The sequence below is a fragment of the Tinamus guttatus genome, unplaced genomic scaffold (genome assembly GCF_059628265.1).
Source record: "Tinamus guttatus ecotype Peru unplaced genomic scaffold, ASM5962826v1 Tinamus_guttatus_pri_ptg000048l, whole genome shotgun sequence".
Classification (NCBI taxonomy): domain Eukaryota; kingdom Metazoa; phylum Chordata; class Aves; order Tinamiformes; family Tinamidae; genus Tinamus; species Tinamus guttatus.
The window spans coordinates 4,980,509-5,003,619 of NW_028288582.1; the positions used below are offsets into that span (position 1 = coordinate 4,980,509).

Below are 23,111 nucleotides of genomic sequence, written 5' to 3' on the forward strand. Positions count from 1 at the left end.
GTTTGCCAAAGTATTTTCAAGGTTTTTGGATGGCAGCTCCAGAGGAGTCAATTCCTTTAATAGGAGCAAAAACTGATTGTTTGTGAGAGTACAGGATATTTCTTGGGGGAATAAAACTTTGTTCTGGGGAAAGATGAAAGTGACAGATTCTGTTAGAAAGATGCATTGCATTTCTTTGATCACTGTAAGCTTACATACCTTTTAGCATTTAATGTACATAAAAGCTCCTTTTTTTGCCTGGTCCAGTAATAAAAATACCAGCATTTGCCATTTTTTTGCCAATGTATGGTGACTTTCAGTTCAAGCTAAAATGCTTCTACCTTATCAAATAAATTATAAATTTAATGTTTAATCCATTGGTTAAAGAAACAAATGCAAGTCTGAAGTTTTATTCAATAAATCTTTCTACCCAGGCCTGAGTCTTTAGACCTTGGTAAAGTCATAGATAGTATGTTAGTCCAGTTTACAGTCAGGCTATGTCAAAGGGGACTGCAGTTGATACTTTACTATATGTGATCTACTCTGAATGATGCCACTTGGTAAGAACTTGCCCTCATGTTTTAGACTTATTACAGGAATACCAAATGAGATGTGAAATAAAGGCTAAGAAACCTTTGGTAGTCGTCACTGTCAAAGAGGTTTCTTAGTGGTCTGGGTTAAGTTTAGTGTCAAATACTTATATTCTGCTTGTTAAAAATTCTGTCATAAGTGAAAAGAATCCTCTGCCTCTGTTCCAAAATTCCTGTGTGTATATAAAGCTATCTGAAGGCTGTAATTCTTAGTGTTTTGAGACATAAAGCAGGAGAGGGAGTCTTAACTATCTCATGTAGATGGCCTAGGTTGAGGGTCCCTTCAAATACGTTTTGTGGGTACTACTTCAAGACAAATAAGAGCTTTCTCTGAAGTTCAGAATGTAGTTTTGTGTTAGGAAAAATTGAACTACTTTGGCTCACTTAAGGACTTAGCTGCTGATTTCTGAATACTTTTTTTCTTAAGCTATTAGAAAAGCTTTCATAATTCCCACTGTTCAAAAATCTGAATTTTTCTTTTTCATTGTTTGTATGAATATTGTAGCCTTTTAATGATTTGGAATGCAGTCTTTCTAAACACGATGCAATTTTTCTTTCCTCTTTTAGTATAAAGAAGTATTTTATTCTCTTTCATGATCTAGCCTTGCCAAGACCAGTTAATCAAATAATTCTTTTTCTAGATTTCAATGACTGTTCTCCTAATCCATGTCACAATGGTGGCCGATGCATTGATTTGGTGAATGACTTCTATTGTGAGTGTAAGAATGACTGGAAAGGCAAAACTTGTCATTCACGTAAGTGTTCTTTTACTTTGATCTTAAGTTTACCCAAGGATTTTTTTTCTTTCTCTCATGAGGCTAGGGTTCCTGAAATTTAAACAATTGCAGTAAAAGAAATAAGCATACTTTCATTACCTCTTCCAGATTCCCAGCAGCAAAATTGAATATTTTAAAATAAGTATTCTTGAACAAATTAAAGTAGGGTGATGTCTTAAGAGATGTTTAACTTTAGTGGTTTGGGTTTTCTTATACAACACATGAAACTAGTGCTGTGTCATTCAAGTATAAAGTCATCTTTCAATTCAAAATAATTTTATGACATAAAATATTTTTATTTTTTATCCTTTATATTTTACTTTTATTTCTATTTGTCTAGACTTGCTGTTTTAATTATGCTGTATTGTGACATGCAGGTGAATACCAGTGTGATGCAAATACTTGCAGCAATGGTGGCACTTGCTATGATGATGGAGATACATTCCGCTGTTCGTGTCCTCCAGAGTGGATAGGAAGTACTTGCAACATTGGTAAGCTTCTGAGCTGCCTACAGAAAGACAGGGCCAAAGAGAGAAGAGTTAAGATAATGCTTAAGCATTTGGTTGATGGGCAAACCTGTCTCTTCTTTCTAGCTAGACCAAAACCATTCCTGTTGGCTGGTGACTGAAGTTTTTAACATCCTCCACTCTAGAAAAATATCTGAGTCACCAGCCACCGAAAACTCACATAGACAGGTGGTTTTCCACCTAACATTACATGCTGATTTTTAGGAAACTGTTCTCCTTACTCTGCTTACATAGCTTTTTTTGAGTTCCTCTGAAGGATGGTTAAGAATGCTAATGCTCTTGCACTAGCTTATGTACTTGTTTATAGACACCATGTATGAAGATTCTCAAGGAAATTAGTCCTCAGCTTTGCTTTAAATGTTATAATGTGAGTAATTTTGTGACCAAGGCAGCAATATAGGTGCAGGCTTAACTAGGAAAAATAGAGCAAAGAGGAAGAAGTTGTTCTTTCTACACGATTATGTGCTGCTGCAGGGAGTTACTTCTGGTGTTTTGGAGACGGAGCTAACTGAAGATTGCAATCTCCATGATACTTTTTTTTTTTTTTTTTTTATGACTATTAAACTTGTGTTAAGATCAAAATGTTGGATGAATGTAGCTCGGTATAGGTTTTCTTCCCTTTAAAATATAATTAGAGCTTTTAATCAAAGTCTGTGTTTTTAAATGTCACTGTCTTATGTGGTGTGCATGATGACCTGTATAACTTCCTACTAGTGTAGGAAATAATAAATATCAGATGGGAGGAAATAGGGAAAAATAGATAATGATTGAATCATGAGGCTTATTTAAAAATAAATATTGGGGAGGAGGGGGAGAGGGAAGGAAAATGATAATAAAAGCTTGAGAGGCTATCATAACTCAGATTCTAAAAGTTTCTTTCAATTTTCCTGTAAATCTTGAGGTGCTGAATCAAACACTGTTCAGGATAGTGATATTGGCCTATTCAGATGAAATTGAAAATCTTTTTTTTTTTTTTTTTTTTTTTTTTTCCTCCCTCTCCCCCTCCTTTGTTTTAAATCAAAGCTAAAAACAGCAGCTGTCTTCCAAACCCTTGCATGAATGGAGGAACATGTGTTGGCAGTGGAGATTCCTTTTCTTGCATCTGCAAAGAAGGATGGGAAGGACGCACATGCACACAGAGTAAGCCTTTTCTCCTTTCTTCCCCTGCATTCCCCTGGGATATTAGGAGTGCCTGGCTTGGAGCAGTTAACTGAAACAGAGCAAGTTTATATAGTTCACGTGCCAAAAATATCTGAATCATTCTGGGTGGGAGGTAGGTAAAGAAGATGACGCTTGTCTAATGAATGAAGAAATTGTCTTTTTTGGCCTAATCTTTGCCAAAATAAGCCTTCAGTTTCCTATTGAAAAATAATCTTTGGGAACACATTTTTGTGAGGATTGTTTTGCTCAACATATTAATTTTAGTAATGAAAAGTATGCGGAAAGGAAAGCAGTAGCTTGCGTTCTATCATTTACGGCTGTTTTCTCTGAGGATAGCAGTTATCTACTTTGACATATTATTACAATGAATTGAGTAAGTGGAGTAAAGCCTGAATGTTATCTTTTCTCTTTTTTTCTTCAAGGAATAACATGTAGAAAATATACATTTTAGCATTTTTACTGTAAATTTGCTGAGAAATTACTGTTGTGTTGATGTATGCCCTGATTTTAAAGCCTTTTAAAATTGGCTATACTAGTGTAAATATTAACAACCAATTTCAAGGTTTTTATAATGGAGAAGATATGCTTAAGAAATCTGTCTATGTAACCATTCACTTGTGTGAAGAATCAAAGAGAAGGTGAGCTTTTAAAAAAGCTTTAGAGCCTGTTTGAACTGGCCACCAGCAATGTAGCTGATGCTTTATTTCTGTAGTGTTGTGACCATGCTGCCTTTCAGTCTGTCTTGTTGATATGTCAAAACATACATAAGTTGTTTAAATGAAACAGTTGATGTGTTTGTCACTTTGTTTGTAACATTTGGGGTATCTCTTTGGTTTCTTAATTCTGACCAAACTTTTGCTACAAATGTACAGGGGGAAGGGAAGCAGGGAGAAGAGTAGTCTATTTTGTATTAGTAATCTTCTTTCCTTTATTGTGTTAGAGTTGGAATAGCCATGTTATATGGTAGAAAACAAATATGCTGAGACAAGTTGCAGTAGTTCATATTCTTTTTTTTATTTTTTTTTTTCTCCTTCAGATACCAATGACTGCAATCCTCATCCCTGGTAAGCATGAGAGCTCCAGTTCACTAACTATTGTGTAAACAAAAACAAGCAGAGTAAAAGCAACTTTCCATTAGAGATCAGAGTTGACTCTACCCTAGAAACTATTGAAGCCAGCCTATGTAAAAATAAACGTAAATTTTTTTTTTTTTTTTTTTTTTTTTTTTACTTTAGGCATGCTTTAGCTGCTCTTTGACAGTGGAGAAGATGACCAAACACAGTCCCAAGTGTACAAATACATGTACAGATAAATTATTATTTTACAGTGCAGTTGTAAAGCCAGAACTGTCTGCTGAGTTCTTACAGTAATGCAATTAACTGGGCTAAGGATAATATTTCAAAAATATGCAATTGAGTTTTTAAATGGGAAAAAAAAATGCAAGAAATGAAAACTCTTACTTTGACAATAGATAAACTTAGATTAGTATCACAACATTGAAATCAAATACTTTGAGTAAATGTTTTTAAAAATATTTCTGAAAGATATAATAAATACTGTGTTAAAGCCTTATATTTATGGCTGAAGGGGAAAAATATGAATATATGTATTAAGGAAACATCTAACTTTCCCATGTTGCTTCTGATGCAATGATTTTGTATATTTCAAAAAACAAAAACTTCATCTCTGCTTTGTATATGCTGCACTGTGCTGCTTTATCTCCCTGAGTTCTGTCAATATACTTCCCACTCTCCCCCAACACATGCACTTTGGTAGGTGTTACTGTTTTAACAGGTGACTTACTAAGCAATGTTATTTATCTAACAGTATGCTCAGTATGCTTTGTCTGATAGGAAAAACATCATTCCCCCTAAACAGCAGCACAAGGTTTAATTAATAAAACTTTAATTAAGGGGATCAATGAAACAATGCAGATGGCATTTTAAGTAGACTCGTATTATGAATTACCAGGGACTTTTTAATTCTGTATTGTGCAGTAGTGAGAAAGTACCCTGAATAGGAACAATAGACATTTGCATTTGAACAGGCTGTGAGACCCCTGTGGTTTTTGCTCATCTTTAGACTTGTGAATCTACCCTGAGAAAGCCTGTTATAATAAGTTTATTATTTTTACAGTTATAATGGAGGCATCTGTGTTGATGGTGTGAACTGGTTTCGATGTGAATGTGCACCTGGGTTTGCTGGTCCTGACTGCAGGATTAGTAAGTACCTGTAGGGTTAAAGAATTATAAGGTTGTACTATTCTGACACACACAGGAAAAAAAAATCACAAAGGACACCCTTTGATCCTTTATGTGTTAGGTCAGCTGAATTCCAAATAATGAAGCAGAAGTTTTTGGAGTTTTCTTCGGTTTTGGGGAATTTCCTCTCCCCACTCTTTTTTTGTAATGGGACATTAGTCTGTATGCTTGAATATGGTGTATCCTATTTCTACACAGCTTGTCTACCTTTTTGCTAGATCAGACTGATATTTTATGGCCTCGGGGCTGTTGGGCCTGGTCCTTCAGCTTTGTCAGTAGTCAGATGTTGACCATAGTACTTAAGGTGCTGGCTTTGGTTTAGTCATCTCTGGATATTGAATCAGTGGTTACAGATAATCATGTATGGTAAACCAATGTAGCTTGGGGAGAGGAGAAAAGAAATTAAAACCTGTAGTAATTTAGATACTTTTCTGTTTGCATAAAACTCGAAAGTGATTTTGAAGGATGATAAACAGAACCAAAAGCTCTTCCACATTGATTTGGTATTTTCCTCTGGCTGCTCAGATAAGTAAAACTACTACTATTTAATACATCCACTTTCAAAAAAAAAAAAAAAAATACGTAACACAGAAAATGAGCCAATTTTGCATATCAGCCAAGAATCAGCATTTATAAGGCCTCTCTTTGAGGAACTGGCATAGGTGTTGGTTTTCAATGCAGGGAAGCCTTTTGAAAGATGTTTTGAGAGAGGCCAATTATGGTTGGAAAGGAAACAGTGTCTGTGGCTCACTTACTTGGCAAGTTGGTTTCTGTTGTATGTATTGTATGTATTGATTTACTGCTACATAAATTACTATTGACCACTTCCTCAAGATAGATTAAAAAAAAAAAAAATCTCAGTATGCATCTCAACTAGATATCATGAAATAGATGATCTCCAGATATTCCTTCCAACCTCAGCCATTCTGTAATCTCAGTGCACATTGCTATCTTGCCTTTTTTGGCTCATATACACTAAATGGAATCTGCTTGTCATTTGAAACTCATTAAGAGAAGTTGCATCAAATATCTATAACGGAGATTAAACCATAGTCTTCCTTTTACTTGTAGTGGATTGTATTGCAATAGAAGTGAGTCATTCCTACATGTAATCTGGCAATACTTGCTTTCCTGACATCTCAATAAATGTCTAAGTACAAACACTGTTCCATATCTTAGCGATTGAGTTTAATCTGTTCTCTGTCTAGATATCGATGAATGCCAGTCCTCTCCTTGTGGATATGGTGCCACTTGTATAGATGAAATAAATGGATACCGATGCACTTGTCCTCCTGGAAGAGTTGGTCCTAGATGCCAAGAAGGTATTTCTGTATTTTCTATTGACCTTTATGCAAAAAATATCTAGGTACAGGATAGCCAGTATAAAGCTGCTATGCAGTACTCTGTGTAAGCAATAGTAAGATATAGTCTTCTCAGTTTGTGTAGCTTCAGTATTTAAAGGTGAAATGTCTGCATATGTGTTTTCACTAGTGATTGGAATTGGAAAGCCTTGCTGGCTTAAGGGAATGACCTTTCCTCATGGCAGCAGGTGGGATCAAGAATGCAATAACTGCCACTGTTTGGATGGCCGTATTGACTGCACCAAGGTAGGCATTTTGACCAATTTTTCTTAAAAGCTTCTATCTGAAAGGTACTTATGATTCTTCATGTGCACTTTTCTTCTCTTCCCTCTCTATTTTTCCATAGGTCACCCCAAACTGCCTTTATTTAAGTCCAGTGACTTTCTGTGAAAACCCTTATGGAATTGTCTTTAAATCATAAGCTAATGTTCTGCTCTCTACCTTCTAGAACAAGTTGTCTAGAGACAGAGAGGCACTTTTTGCTGAAAAGTAAATATGAACTGGAATGGAGTAATGACCCTTGAAAGGATAAATAAATCATTCTAACAGTTTTACAAACAGTTTAGGGCTTCTAATTCTGTGGAACACTAATTCCAAGGTAAAGGACATGTAGGAAGAAAATACTTTTTCTTCAGTTGGTAATACTTGCCTCTTTGTTTCAGAAGGCTTATGAATTGACAAATTACAACCTTTGTATATGCAACATGGCATATGTGCTGGTGGTTATGATTTACAAAACAAAGGCTAGCATTAAGTACAACTTGTATAAATTAGTTTATCGTGTTCCAAACCTTTCAGTTCCTGCTGTAATGTGGCTTTTGTACCTAGCATTTCCTAATGGATTTGTGGCACCTATACAGCTTGTCACACAAAAAATCACTTCTGCTCACAAGCCGGAATGTGGTTGTTTCCAGATTAACACTGGGATAACACATTATCCTACCCTGTAATCTGACACATGCTTCATTGGAAGCACTAATCTAAAAACCTCTGGATCTCACTCTTCATCCTCGCTTTTTTTTTTGTTTGTTTGTTTTTTTTCTCCTCTCTTTAAGCTAGGTATCCTGTAGGCAAAGAAAGAACTAAGTCATGCACTTAAATATGGTGGTTAGCAGAATAAATATACTTTCCTACTGACAATGGTGCTGTAAGAAATGTATATTTTTCCTCAACTTTTATATTGGTTTATAGATCTACAGATGTATATCATAAAATGGAGCTGTATTGGGAAGCTTGCTGTACCTCAGCAAATTGGGGATATCTGGTATACTATTTTCTCTTTGAAGCGGGTCTGTTTGAGGTGACAGTCCCTATCACCTGTGTCACTCTTAACGTCTTCAGCATTCTGTGGCAAGGAACTTTAGTGTATCTCCAGATAAATATCTAAGTGATGTGAATCATTGTGGAGGTGTTTCTCTTTTTTTGCTTTTAATATATGTCTCAATGACTGTCTTAAAATAGATGTTTGAACTTGTTGATAGCTCAGAGTTAGGTGAGGTGAATCTGTTAGCCCTTCAGGCAGTATCCTTTCACCAATGTCTTGGTAATAGGTGCACAGTTTACCTTTTTGTTGACGTAAATGTCCTCATTTTGTAAAAGAGCAACTCCACTCTACTAAATGCCCACTAAAATGGCAGTACTGCAGAAATATATCTTTTTATAATAAGTTGATCGTGAATGTTCTACATGAATTGCATATTTTGATTTGATGCATAAAAGCAATTAACTGAAACAATATTTTCTTTTATTGTTAGGTGTGGTGTGGGAAAAAACCTTGTCTGTTACAAAAACACTGGGATGCAAATAACCAGTGCCCCATGGGTCAAGAATGCCAGGAGAAGTATATGAAATGTTTCCAGCCACCGTGCTCTGAATGGGGAGAATGCAGTGCCTCTGAACCTCTGCCTGCCAATATCAAGTGTCTGCCTAATTCTGGATATTTGGACAATGATTGTGCTAGAATTACTTTAATTTTTAATGGAGACAAAGTTCCACAGGTGAGAAGAAATTAATAGCAAAGTATGGCAATATATGTAGCACTGTACTCCATGTACAGACATGGAAGATTAATACTTCTAATAGTGACTCCTTGTTGTATCAGCAACTTTAAAAAAAAAAAATTGATGACTTCTGCTGTAAGATGCCCTATGTCTAAAAGGCAAGACAAAATTAAACTTTATTTTTAATATTATGGGTTTTTCAAATCTTAGAACTGAATTATTTCTAATAGTTCAAGATCAATTCAGGATGTTTTTTGGACTGTGCTAATATAGTTGTTTAAACCCAAACCCTCCCGCTTGGTTCCAAAACCTTGTTCCTCACTGTTGTCCTCTTTGTCGTCATCGTCATGTTTCTGTAGCTGCAAAAATTCGAGTTGTGTACTTTTAGATACTATTTTTGACTTGAACTAAAGTCATGCAATTTACATTGTTTCTAACAGGGCACTACAACAGAAAATATTTGCTCTGAAATTCGATATTTACCAGCTTCTAGAATTGTTTCTAGGGAGAGAACTTTGATAATATTATGTGACCTATCGTACTCCACAGAGAATGCAGTGGAAGTTGCTATTGTAAGTATGAGATTTCTACTTATATATGCAGGGAAGTGCTATTTGGAGCATGGGAAGCTGTTTAAAATTATTTCATGTATTTAATGTACATACAATAATCCTTTTCATTCCAGCTGCAAATATGAGAATTTGATCTCAGAATTTCCTAATTGCTAGATAGCTTTGTGAACTATGAGTATTACTAATGACCGAAGGCTATCGCCATCCTACTGATAAAGCATTGCAGACACTGATTTCATCCTGATAAGCATCCAAAGGTGGTTAACTATCCGAAATCTTGGGCTATTGACCTTCTCTGTATAGAGATAAGGCTGCCAGTGGTTGAATTGGATCTTGTCAGCATAAAGCAGTTTGGGTGCTGTGCATCCTCTATGGCTGCTTTAGGAGACTCAGTAAGCATCCATAAGCGTAAATGGATAGTAGAAGAGGATTCCAGTCAGGTGACAGTAACTGTTGCCCACAAAGCTTTTTTTATTTAAAAAAAAAAAAAAGCCCTAGATTGCTTTAGAAGTATTTATAGCCTAGTCAGTGCTTATGGATTGCTTAATTTTCAAGCAACAAGTTAATTTCCATGGTAAAATGTTTATCTAGGCAGAAGCTGCACTGTTTGCTTACCAGTACCATGCTGAGAACATGCTGAGCCATGATGCAAGAAGCAGAGTGTATGGTTTAAATATAGCAGGCTGTTAATGATCCAAGCTTGTATCTAGATAATGTGCATGTCTTGAAGTGCTTCAAATTATGACTAAGTTTAGCTCACTAGTGTAAGTAACGTGGAAGTCAGTTGCCTTTTACTTGAGGTGTACTGCACTAGCAAGCAGGAGTGTTGCCCACCAAGTCTGATACTCTGTACAGTGCAGATTGAACCAGCATGCTATTGCTACAGTAAGCTTTTAGGCTGCTGTTTATAAATAACTGTCAAGAAAACCAACTTATAGAGCACAGTTAAGATGTAACTGGTGTTAAAAAGTAGAATTATTGCCATCACTTCACTCTGTAATTTTTTCCCCCCTTTCCCTCCACTCCTTTAGTCTTTTGTTCCGCATCAAGATGAACAAGACAATAGTCTCATACAGAATGCTGCTAATACAATAGTAAATGCAATCACCAAGCGGCAAAACAGCACTGTTATGTTGGCAGTAACTGAGGTCAAAGTAGAGACCATAGTTGTTGGGAATTCATCATCAGGTAAGATTCCCAATATATTAATTCTGTTTTTAAGCATGTACATTGCCCCTCCTGTTAGTTTTTTGTCTGTTTTAACATGTCTTGCTGGATAAGTGGTAGATCAGGTTGTTACTTTTAACTCTATATTTGCTATCTCTTAACTGAATAGGAAATGTTTTAAAAGCAAGAACCTGTGTTTGTGTGCTAGTTTAAATGCAAACAGAATATTCCTACCTACTCTCATACACTATTTTGACTCTGGTTTCCAATTATGCTTTCCACTTAAATATGCCTTTAACAGCCAAGGATTTCCTACTGTTAATTGTGTTGCTTACATCCTTTCTGATTGTCCCAAATTAATTTCACCCGAGCCCCAGTCCTTGATGCTGCTGAAAAAAGTAATGGGGGAGGAGACACACCACAGGTCATTACACCTAGTGTCTGCTAAAGTGCTCATGTTACCTCCTTAACAGGAGTAAAAATTGTCCAGTATCTTCTTATACTTGGCCAGAATGAAATCACTTTTCTTTCTTTTTTTGCCATGAGTTTCTCACTAGTGCACATCTGACTTAACTATAATGTGCATTCCCCTTAATGAGCATATGGTATGATTGGAGAGACTTTTCTCTGAATATGGTCTCTACAAGACATATGCCAGAATGAACAGTTGAAGATTTTTTGCATGCTTGTATTCCCTGCTCATCTTCTTGGCCGAGGCAGGCAGGAGAAGGTTGTGTGGATGCCTCCTGGTAGGCTGCAGTTCAAACAAGTCCTAGAGTAGAAATCTTACAATGGTAGGAGACTTTTTTTTTTTTTTTTTTTTTTTTTTTTTTTTTTCCCCAATGCAACCTTCTGGAAAGTCTTCTACCCGTGGTCCAAACAACAAGTAAATTGCATGGTTCTACTTCCCTTGACTTTGGCTTCTAGGGAATGCCTTTAATCTATTAAAGCCTTGGCAAATACACTGTTTCCTCAACTCTCTTGAGAAAGGAATGCACAAGCTTTGTTCTTGTATTGAACAAAAGCTGCATAGATGGTAGACCTGTGCCAACATTCTGATATACTTAAAACCCTCTTATTTCTGGCTGTGTGTAAAATCCTGGGAGAAGTACCATTATTCTGCTTCCCACTCAATAAGACAAAGGGAAGAGACTTTATTAATTTCATAACTAAGGACAGAAAATAAGTTTAAAAAATCTTTTGATATGGATGCTTAGTATTGAGCAGATTCCCCTGGTTTCTTAACTGAAATCATTAGGAAGTAAACTATAACCAATCAACAACCAGGAAAATCCAGATTTACTCTTAGCCTTTACTTATTTCTCAAATGTAGCACAATGTTGATGGAACACCCCTGTGTCTGTCATGAGAATCTAAATGTGATTTTTATGGTCAAGTCCGTAGAGATGATTTTGCATAGTCCACAAATTAAGATGGTTTTGTTCCTTAAAAGCTAGACAAAAACTGATGATGTGTCTAAATGGCCAAAGCCTTGTCTGTGAATCTTAAAAAGTTGGATCCAATGTCATTTAATTAAGTAGAAATTGGGTTGCCATGAGAATGCAAGTTTGGTTTTCTAATTGTGGAGAGGCTGGTATGAAAAGCTGGTCTTTCCTTGAAATATTTTTCCTCTAAATTCATAGTTTAATATTATACTGTTCCTGAAAAATTAGGAGAGACTAGCAGTTATTTTTAGGACCACTGTCCTTCCCCAAACTGCTAAAATACAGTTTTAGATTTCTTTAGACCAGCCAGGTTCCCAGTTGATTCAGTCTCCTTTACGAGAAAGAAGTGTAGGAGTTGCTAGATGCAACGTACACAAAACTTTCACACAAGAACATGTTCAGAGGCACTTCAAGGTTGGAATGAAGGTGCTGAATCAAGTTGCTGAAGCAGTTGCAGTCATTTTTGCTCAGTGGGTTATTCTGCAAGCAGCTGACCTAAAGCTACAGAGAGAATTTACATTTGGATTATAGGCTAGAGGAGTGAGTTGACAGCATTTGTCTGCAGAACTTTGAAGTTGTGCGTTGTAAGAGGAAATGAAACATGAGATGCTTTATACTTTTCTAGGGTCAAAAGGATTGCTCAAAGAGTAGAAAAATGGGTTACTTTTCTGTCTTAGCAGTACAGCCAGAGCAGAAGTAGTAGAAGCAAATGTCCAGCATGCATAGCTTCTCAGGGATTATTTATCACAGAAATGTAGGTTGGCGTGGCTGAAAGAGAACCTAGTGGACTTGTGTGATAGAAAAGTGTGGAGAAAAGCAATTGCCTCCACTCATTTTTTCATTTAGCAGTGAAGAGTAGTGTATTTAATGATAGAATTCTGTTACACCAAATAACTTAGCACAAGAAAACAAACTAAGAATTTGACTGTGAAGTAAAACTGGAAAGTTGTAAGGGGTGCTTGTTCGGTTAATTGTTTTTAGTATGAATATTATGACATTTAAAGTAAGAGGTAGGTGGTACATAAATGCCTGGAGTTGACAGAAAAGGATGTTTCTGTCTCACGGTAAATGTAGCGTGTGTTTCTGATACAAATACCCGTACTTACTCTAGAGGGATAGTAGTTCTTCCAACCTGCCTTCTAAGAGGATAAGGGTTTGTTAGTTTGTTTTGCATTTTGTTTTCAAGCGTCATGACTGAGGTTTTGTGGGGCAGCTTGGCCTATGTGCTTCGGAAGGAGATGCTATTTATATAATCGGTTCTTCCATTAGAAAAGAAATCATTGCGGATGCGTTTTCCCTGATTAATGATAGAGGAAAAATGTTAGCTTAGAATAGTAATAGCATTTCTAGACAACTAGTATATGGTGGTAAGTGTGTAGCACTGAAGGTATTTTTTTCTAAAAGTCCTTTCGGGGTTATCTTAGACATGGGTGCATCTCTTGCAGCTATCCAGTCTATATATCTAGTTCTATTAACACAAGAATTTTGTTTGTTTGTCCTCTAGATTATTTGGTTCCAATTCTTTGTGCGGTGTTCAGCATTGTGTGGCTGACTTGTATAATCATCTGTGTGTGGTGGACTCGGAAGAGAAGAAAAGAGAGAGAAAGAAGTCGTCCTCCTAGAGAAGAGGGTGCCAATAACCAGTGGGCACCTTTAAATCCCATAAGAAATCCTATAGACAGATCTTATAGTAACAAAGACATTCGTTATGAATGCAAAAACTTCATATCTCCTCAAAAAAGAACTTGTGATGCAGTAGAGGAGTATGTAGAGTATGAGGAAGAGGAGGATGAAGATGAGGAAAGAGATGAGGAAATGGACAAATTCCTCTCTCACAAACTCGCAAAGCCTTTGCCAACAAAGGCATCCGACACATCAGAGAGCAGTCCAGTAAAGAAATCCCATCAAATAGGCAAAATGGACAACAGATCTGTAAAAAATGTGAATGCATCAAACTTTGAAGGCAGTAGAGACTAATCCGTTTTTGGAAGGTGGGCACACTGCGCCTGCCCTTACTGGGGAGGGGAAACGTTGACATCTCCACTTTGCATCAAGGACTAAAAATATCTGGAGTCAAATGTTCATAGTTTCTTTATTTTGAGTAAAAAAAAATTAAATAAAAATAATAATAAATAAAATTTATTTTGTTTCTTTAGCCTTGTATAAATTATTCAATGACTGTCAGATGAAAAAAATGAGTAATCTTTGATAGTTGCTATTTTTGTAAAGTTTACTTATAATACACTCGCTATGTGGCAGAGGAGAGGTTGTATTTTCAATATGTGTAAAGTTTATTACAAAAGACTGTACACTGTTTACAGAATGTATTTCTTTTTATTACTTGCTCTAATTTAATGGTGGCTTTAAAACCTCCTGGTTGAGGAAATTGTGTGAACTTTAAGCTGTTTTCTTGACTTTGGATCTATTAATGGCAGCTCACTGCACTTGTTACGTTAGTAGCTTCTGTAAGATTTTTTTCCAAATTTGCCTTACACACTTTGTAATAGGAACAAAAAATTATAGAGATCTTTCAACTGTGGTTTAAAAGTGGCCTTTTTATTTCTGTTTTAATTACTTTAGAATTGCAGTATTGAAGCATGTGACAAGTGCCTTGAGATTAAACTTTTTCTATAGCAACTGTCAAAGACTGCCATATCAATATAGCTAAATTGTGAGAACTCTAGGTTCCCCAACTGACACAGTTTATTTTCTAATAGTGAAAGTGCTTTTTTGTAAATATGTACATATTAAATGAATCACTCTGTATATTTGATTTAATAACTTAAATATTTTGGTCTTTTTTTACATGTCATTCCTTTTAATTTATGTTGCAGAAAAGGAGGTTTTATGGCAGTTTATAAGACTTTTTTTTGCTATTATGTCCAGATTAGAAAATGATGTTAATACAATCAATGTTAGGAATCTGTTGGTCATTTGTATTTACATAGGAACATAACCACTTATGTGTAAATAGATCCAGAACTGTTTGTTTATCCCCACATTCAGCCCATCTCAAGAACACTTAACGGGTGCATCTACTGTACAGTACCAACGTAGTGAGGCATTGTTTTTCTTTTGTGAATATGTTAATTACATGTGGTATTACCTTTTGCGTTTAAATACAGGCCTAATGAAGGGAACAATATTTTCCTCAATCTTGTTTCTGTTGTGCTTTATTCATCTTTTGCTCTAAAGAGAGAAAAAAAAAGAAAAAAGAAAAAAAAAAGACAAAATAATAATAATAAAAAAAAGGTTGGCAAGCTGAGAAGATGGGAGTACCTCATTAGAAATGATTATTTGTATTGGAAAGATGGAAGGCTTACGGGGTTTTGTTTTGGGTTTTTTTTTTTTTAAGGCTTTATTACTGCTATTAACTGGGCAAACCAAGTTTATTTTAATTACTGAAAAAGCATAACATTACATCCACCTAGTTAACCCTACCAGTGAGAAGAGCAGATGTTTATTTGAGAGCATAAACTCTGGCCCATGAACAATGTAAACATAAATGTTTTGAAACTAGTTATTTTATACATGAACACAGGAATTGCTTTGCAGGATCTTCTGTTTTAGTATACTTTTGTTTGACATGTTCTTAAAAAAAACTTTCAGAAAAAACTATTTATTAAAGCATTTTATAATAATGTTTGTTGTAACTTTTTTACTTGTGCTAAATATTCAAAACTTATTTTGATAACCTGGTTAGGAGTTAGTTTAGAAAAGGGTACTATCCTTCTCATGTTCCCCAGTATAATCCTAAGTATTTAAACCAAAAACACTTTTTTTCTGCTACTCTTGTAACTTTTTGTACTGTAATGCTGCTGTCTTCCATAATCTAATAAAATGATTCCCTCATTGTGTGTAAGATACTTCAGATTGTGTCTATTTTCTAAGTACCTGAAGATCTGATGAGACAAGATGAATAAAAATGGGAAGTCATGACTTAAATACACAGTAACCATAATGTATAACTATAGCCCATGGCTTTCATCCAAATGTCAATACCTCTTGAGCCAACGTAGGAGTGTTGTCCTTTGCTCACTTGCGCTGTTGTGAAGGTGAAGGTAGCATCCCATGTGTGCTCTGCAGGCATGGGCTCCTTTAGCACTTGAGCCTCTTGGCCCTTACCTCTCTTGCAAGCTACAAGGGTAGGTTCTAGCTGGTCAGTATCATGGTGTATGTATGTGTTCTCTTTGGAATGACTTTCATGCCAGCTGTTGTCTAGGAGTCTCATTTTGCTTCCTTGGGTGGAAAGAGGGTGGTGTCAAGCATGAAGGGGCTCTAATTACCCTGGCCCAATGGAGCTGGATTTTGATTTTTTTTTTTTTTTTTAAATAATCTTTCTGCAGCAATTTGGGCCTGTGACGTGGTCCCACTTCAGTCTGGTGTGTCTGTACCTTGTCCTTAATGGTGACTTATCAAGTTCTCTTAGGATATGTTTTCTGTGGTAAAGGTAAGCTCTTCTAGAAAGTACATAGAATGTGAAAGCTTAATTTTTCTAGTAGCTGCCAACTACTAAAGCAGCATCTCAGAAGCTGGCAGACAGAATTTTTATTCCAGTCCTCATATGCCTAGTGCATTATCATTTTCCTTGGGGTATTAGCTTGGCTCTATCTTGATAAGAGCTGTTTGAGTTCCCAGGATCAAATTCTATTGCTGTCTTTGATTTGTATTTCAAAATACCTGTCTGCTTCTGCCCTTGAAAAAAGGCTGATGGGTGTGGAGAAATTCAAAGCTAAGACAAGGAACCAGCACATTTTAAAAAAAAAAAAAAAAAAAAAAGGAAAAGAAAAATCCCAAGATCAATTCTGTAGTGCCTTAGAAAAACCTACTGGCTCTTATGATATTTTGCTGGCTCTTACTCCTTTTTCAATGGAATTAATGATAGCTGTTCAAGGCCCTGTCACGATTAAAATAATAATAAATGTAAAAGTTTTTTTTTTTTTTTTTTTTTTTTAAGATTTCTCTCCCAGTTTGGAGTGCTTGTTAGTACCAGTAGAAATAAATTTTTGATACTTGCCACACTTCCAAATATCTGGGAAAGAATGGTGGAGCTTTTGCATAAATACAAATAATGTAGCAGGTGTTACTGCTATATGACAAAGGATTTTTATTTTAATGAAGCTGCCTTGCAAGGCTTGAAGGCATTCGTTCTGCTTCAAATAACTGAAATGGTATGCAAAGTCAGTGGGTAATAATTTGATGATAATACCTGTAGTTAACTCATCACCCAATGTTCTAAACAAAAAGTCTCAGCACGTTACTCCATGGGGTGTTCTCAGATGGCTGATGTGGCCCTCACAAAACTGTATGGCCAAATATGTTGAGTAGAGCATAATCAGAGACTTGTCAAAGGCCTAGTCCTGTGCAGCAGAATTCCTTCTTGCTCCTTCATGACAGAATTCCTCTAGCTAAGCAGCCTGAGTAAGCGTTGCGCTTAATAGTACTACTCACACACCAAAACAAAAGAATTATTTCATACTCTCTTCATGTGGTGACCTGGCCAAGTTCTTTAACAGAGCATGTCAGAAGATGATCAGAAAACAGAAGAGCCGGGTGACCAGAAAATAATTTTTGCCTTAGTTAACTATGTTTTACACCAATCTTGTTTTTATGCTGCTTTTATACTTGCATCTGTCCCTGCTTTTTCTGCTCTGTATTCTCTAGATTTGTTTTCTGCTGACTCTTTTGCATAAAATATTGAATCCGTACACATCCAACTTCTTGCTGCTACAGATATTTGCGTATGTGCTAAGCATAATGTTACTTTCTGGTGCATAGCTGTTAAAGGAACTGTCAAGAGGAACGAGCGCTTGGAAGGAGATCTTAAAAGATTTTCTGAGAAATGTAAGTAAAATGTGAGTGCGCAGTTCTGAGTTCATTTTCCTGCTCCAGTGCTCTTTTAAGGTTCTGTGCTAACCTGAAACACGTGGTGAGCTTGATTCTTTTGGCCACTTGCCGTTGTCTGTTTTGTTCTCCAGTAGACCAGGTAATTAGTTCTCTTGAGATCAAAATGTGCTTGGATGGAAAGCTCATATAGCAAAATAACTCAGCCTGGAAGCTGAAAGGCATTTCAGTAAGCTACCTTGAAAGTTGCAGAGGATGTTGTAACACTGGATGTTAGGCCGTTTGGACAATGAGGGGTTATGGGATAGTGTGGTATTAACTTGTCCAAGGATAATTAGTTCAGTTCCCCGAGTGTGTATGTACTGGCATTGCTCTTGATTGCTGGGGGATTATCATGGTCCTTAGCATCCTACCAAGGAACAGAGGAGCCTGAAGAAGAGCTTTCAGGCACGGTGGTCTGACAGTAGCCAATGAATCTCCTTTGGGAACTAGGTCTTCTAATGGAAGGGAATCCAGTTACAACCTCACTATTAGATTTATTTTGTGGGAGGAGGGTAGCGATTTGCTTTGCTTTTTCTCTTTCCTCCCTTCTCAGCAGCAGCGTGATGGGAGCGAGTGAGTCATCCTTGGCAGGAATCTCTAACTGGCTTTGTGCAGTGCTGCAGCCTCTCCTGTTCTAACCAGCCTTTAGACCTTTATTTATGACAAGTCAAAAATACAGAATAGACTTGTGAAGGTGTAAAGGGTCACTTTGGGAAAGAGAAGGGACTTAAGCCTTCCCACATCCATCCTTTTGATGGAAATACTGTGTGAGTAAGAATGGGTGCTATAAATAATGCATTTTTCCTTTTGCTTTTTACAGATTTTTTTTTTCAGTATAACAGGGACTTAAAGTGCAAAAATCAGTTGTTTGTTGCCCTTCGAGCTCATTTGTTTTGATATTACAATCATAAGTTTGTAGGCAAAATGTCCTAAGCAATTATCTTTTCCTGCAAGTACTATTAAGCTTCATGGTCTAATAGGCCAGCTTCTCCCTGGAAGAGAATGAGTCTGGTGCAATCTGAATGTATTTATACGCATCTCCCTTTTACAGTGTGTATGGTGGCTCTGGGACAAGAAAGCATAGACACCATGTAAGCTAGTGGCTGCGTTCATAGAACCACGTCTATATGATGAATAGTTTTAGCCACACTGTATAGTGATCCACTTCTCCTGTAGCTTGCGATGGACAGGGGAAAGATATCTCAAAGTAGCAACCCAGGACATTTGAGGATACTTAGCAGAGTTTGCACAAGGCATGTAGTTTACCCAGTGATTTCACACTGCTATCTGATGCCAATAAGAAGTTTCTACATTTCATACTACTAACCTGTTTCTGCAACTGCAAAGAATGCAGCACATCTTTCTCAAAAGGTACTTTACAAAACCTTTATGAAAAGGGTATGTAAGCCAACTATCTTGAGTGGAAAAAAAAATCTCATCTTTTATGAGCTCAACTGGCAAACATTTTAACTTGTTTTTTTCTGGAGTGATCTTAAAATAGTTGCTTCAAAGTTTTCTTGGTGGGAAGAATAATCATGGAAGACTTACGTAGACTGAGCTTAAGAGGCCTTATTATTCCATATTACTCTGTATCACTCTTTGCAACCACAGAGACACAAAGAATGATGATTTTTTTTTCTGAAAGCAAAGCTAAGCTTTCCAGGGTAAGGCAGAGCCATCACTTCACAGGTGTAAATGAAATGTGATAATTCTCCAAGCATGCAAGGCCATGACTAGGAAACCGTGCTTATTTCCTTACTTTGGCTTCCCAAGAGAGACCATCTCTTTAAAACGTTCTATAAAAAGACAAATGCAAATCCCTCTGTCACGTTGGCTAGGGAAAAACTTGTTAACTTGCCCATCTTTCTCAGCTGTTATCCTATCTTTTCTCCCACCCATCTGAAGGAGGCTTGGGCTGAAGGGGACTTCTCCATGTGGCAGATTTGCTGTGCTGATAGGCTGCGTATTAAAGAAGGTTGAGCTGGGGGCTGTGGAGCAGGTTTGGAAAGTGCTGCGACAGCAGCATGTGTAAGCCCCTTTGAAGGCCAGGCCACGTGTCTGCAGGCACAGCTCGGCATAACCCCACCTACGAGTTAACAAAACTCTACCTGTGGGTAGGAGTTAGTTATAAGGAACTGGTACAGATCGAAGGTCCATCTCGTCTAGGATGCAGTCTCCTGCAGTGGCCAGCAGAAGATGCTTGAGGAAAGAACCAGAATGCAGCAAATGCAGCCTGAGCCCTTCTCATCCCCTTCCAGCTTCTGGCAGTCGGTGGCTTAGGGGCTTCCTTAACCAGAGGCTATGCCTCATAACCAGATCTCCACGCCATCATCTCATCTTTTTTATGTTTCAGGCCTCCACAACATCCTGTGGTAGTGAGTTCCACAATTGAAAAATGAGTTGTATGGAAAAAGTACTTCCTTCTACTTATTATGAACCTGTTCCCTGGTAACGCGTTGTGAATATAGCGAGCAGTTGTTCCTTGCCCGCCTTGTCCCCGATGTTTGGGATTTACAGCACAGTCACTGCTGCCTCCCCAGGTCTTTCTTGGGAGTCTGAGTCCCACTCTGTTCAAGTCGCCAGTTGTAGAGATGCTGCTCTGCACTTCCAACCACTTTTTTTCCTGCAAACACCCCATACCTTTCCAAACTCTGCTCTATCTCTTTAGAGTTAGGAAGCCCAGAATCGAACAGCATCTGCAATGGGCACCTCAAGCAGACCAGCAGCATTTTCCAATTTATTTGGACTTTTTCTTTAAAATCCCTGGTAGGATGTTTACCTTTTGACGCCCTCTGTAAATTCAGATTATTTTTTTCAGAGCTCTGCTTTACACTGCACTACACTTTCTTGGGTGGTATTAACTAACCTGTCTGCCTTTGTCTCCTATCTGCATACTACATCTGGCCCTCCCTGGAACCCTACAGCTCTAAATGGCTACTGTGGAGGTATAAGCAGGCCTGGCTCCTGTGGCACTACAATTCAAAGGATGCCCAAGGTGTTTGGTTCTCTTGGCCCATCTCTATTAAAGCTCTGCAGTAGGAGACTTGCTAGCAATTCTACTGAAACCACAGCATGCTCGAGACTGATAAGGAAATGGAGACGTTCAGCAGTTTCATGCTTTGTCTGCCTCTGAGCATCCTGGTTTGTGGTAGAGCAAGAGCAAGTTGTTTTGGCGTCCTGTGCAGAGCTCCTGATGCAAGGTGTCCCCAGAGAGGATCGTTCTTCCCTGAACATCTACCACGATCAACACTGGCAAGTGGATTGAGGGGCTCGGGCTTTAAGCTCTCCATATTCAGCATAGGTTTATTCAAGCAAAAAAATAAAATAAATAAAAGTTTGTTTGGAGCTGTACTGCACCACAGCATCTGTGGCTTGCCATAAGGGGAGGGGAGGACATGCATGATTTCAGTGAGAAAAAGAAGGGTTCCTCGTGTGCCAGCCCAGCAAAAATAAGGTTGTTCGAAAGGGGAAGAGAAGATTCTGAGCAATTTCTCTACCCTATTTTCAGGCACAGAGTGGTGGCTCCTGTTAATGACTGTGCTGTCTGTTACTAAAGCTCACCCGCTTCTAAGAACTGCTGCAGACAGCTTGTTATTTTAGGAATAGAGGAAACACTCCAGCAGGGCTCTCCCAAGTCCTAGTACCTGCCAGTACTGTCAAAGGCAGCAACATTCACAACTTCATTCAGCAATGGCTCAAGCTTGAAATTATAGTTTCATATAGTTTCACAACAGCAGCTGTTGTGTTATATAATGCTATGAACGTTATATGGTTTATAAATGTTACAGCTGTTTAGGGGTGGAGTGGGTGTGTTTCCACTTTCCTCCTGTGGTTAGATGCCCAGAATCTGACCTAACTACAAATTAGAAAATTCAGGGTCAGTTTGTACCTGTTTCTCTCTCTCCTTCTCTCTCTCTCTCCTTCTCTCTCTCTCTCCTTCTCTCTCTCTCTCCTTCTCTCTCTCTCTCCTTCTCTCTCTCTCTCCTTCTCTGTCTCTCTCTCTCGGCTTACGAAGAGGTCTTGGAGGGCATGAGGAAGGGCTGTGTGGCTCCTTTATGGAACCCATGGCAGGTTGCAAAGGAGACTCCCAACCTTCCCTTTGCTCCAGCCACAGTTTATGCTGCTGTCCTGGACTGCCTTCTCCCCAGAGCTTTGGGGCTGAAGCTCCCACCATGTCCTCCAGCCAGAGCCAGCACCACCGCAGGTGCTGATGGGTCCAAATGCTGTGTTGTTTTCTAACCTCCCTCTCCAAAAAGCCAAAGGATGAAAAGGGTAAGGGCAACAGCTTTTAAAATAAAGCACTGCTGGAACTGAACACTTGGGCATGTTAAGTGGTGACTGCAGATCAGTGCTCTCTCCCTGCATCTTCCCTTTCATTGAGGAAATAACAGTCAAAAAGAGCAGCTGTCAAAAGCAGGCAGCAAAGAACTGAGCTCTCTTGCTGCTGTCTCGAGTGTGTGCTGTGAATCACCGCAGCACTGCCTGGTCCTTCTGGGACCACGAGGGGCATCTGGAAGCGAAGCTGAGCCCTGACAGGGCCCCTGGTGCAGCTGCACCGGGAAACACTCCCACATCCAGGCATTCCTTGCACACAGCCCGCAAGACGCCACCGACGTGCCCCATTTGCATGGAGGTGTCCTGACAGGCCGCTGACATCGCTTTCAATACAGATAAACTGGTGAGGTTATCTCAAGTGCAGCAATATCCTCTAAAAAAGCGAGGAGGAGAACCTACTTTGCACTGTGTCACCATGGATAAAAACCTGTTAATGAGCAGCAGCACTGGCAGTGGTGGAATCAGAGACCCAACACCTTCTACGGGCATCTAGCAGGAGCAGTCTACACTGCTGTAGTGTAGATGGGTCCTGTAGTGAAATGCAGCAGAGAGACTATGTGGCCAACATTTTCCAGCCTGGGTGCTTAAATTTTGCTCTATATTTAGTCCCTCAAATGAGTGCTTTGATTTGCAGTGTTTCCAAGCACCTGCTGCTTCCATTGACTCTGGTGGTCTATATGGGTCCCAGCAATCCTCAGAGTTAAGCTGCTCTATCTACATGCCTAAATTTGGGTACTTGGGTTAGGAGCTGCGGGTGCTATATTCTGCATGGGTTTGGGTTTCTCCTAAGGGCTACAGTGCTAAATCAGAGTTTGTGGGCAAAGCATTTTCAAAACATGGGCTGCTTTGATCTGCTAGTTTCTGGTTGAGGCTCGTCTGTGGCCAATATTAATTATTTATTAGAGCAGCAAATGATTAAAACTTTTGCAAGTAAAACCTGAAAGAGGATGGACTGCTTTTTCCCAGCAGCAGGTGCTTGATGCATGCACAGCTCTATCACTTAGGCCAGTCTCTCTTGCAGCTTAAACGTTATTTGTGATCTGTTCCCTGC

The 23,111-nt window shown here is 38.2% G+C and overlaps 1 protein-coding gene across 1 annotated transcript in view; it reads left to right on the plus strand.

Annotated features, from left to right (window-relative positions):
• Window positions 1-15,705, plus strand: part of JAG2 (jagged canonical Notch ligand 2) — a 64,921-nt gene extending 49,216 nt beyond the window's left edge. Inside the window, exons 16-26 of the mRNA XM_088539618.1 lie at window positions 1,211-1,324; window positions 1,723-1,836; window positions 2,896-3,012; window positions 4,070-4,097; window positions 5,170-5,255; window positions 6,503-6,616; window positions 6,786-6,901; window positions 8,410-8,652; window positions 9,096-9,227; window positions 10,259-10,415; window positions 13,344-15,705. Coding sequence (XP_088395744.1) covers window positions 1,211-1,324; window positions 1,723-1,836; window positions 2,896-3,012; window positions 4,070-4,097; window positions 5,170-5,255; window positions 6,503-6,616; window positions 6,786-6,901; window positions 8,410-8,652; window positions 9,096-9,227; window positions 10,259-10,415; window positions 13,344-13,816 — 1,694 coding nt within the window. The 3' untranslated portion in view covers window positions 13,817-15,705. The remainder of the gene's footprint in view (window positions 1-1,210; window positions 1,325-1,722; window positions 1,837-2,895; window positions 3,013-4,069; window positions 4,098-5,169; window positions 5,256-6,502; window positions 6,617-6,785; window positions 6,902-8,409; window positions 8,653-9,095; window positions 9,228-10,258; window positions 10,416-13,343) is intronic.
• The last annotated feature ends 7,406 nt before the right edge of the window (window positions 15,706-23,111 follow it).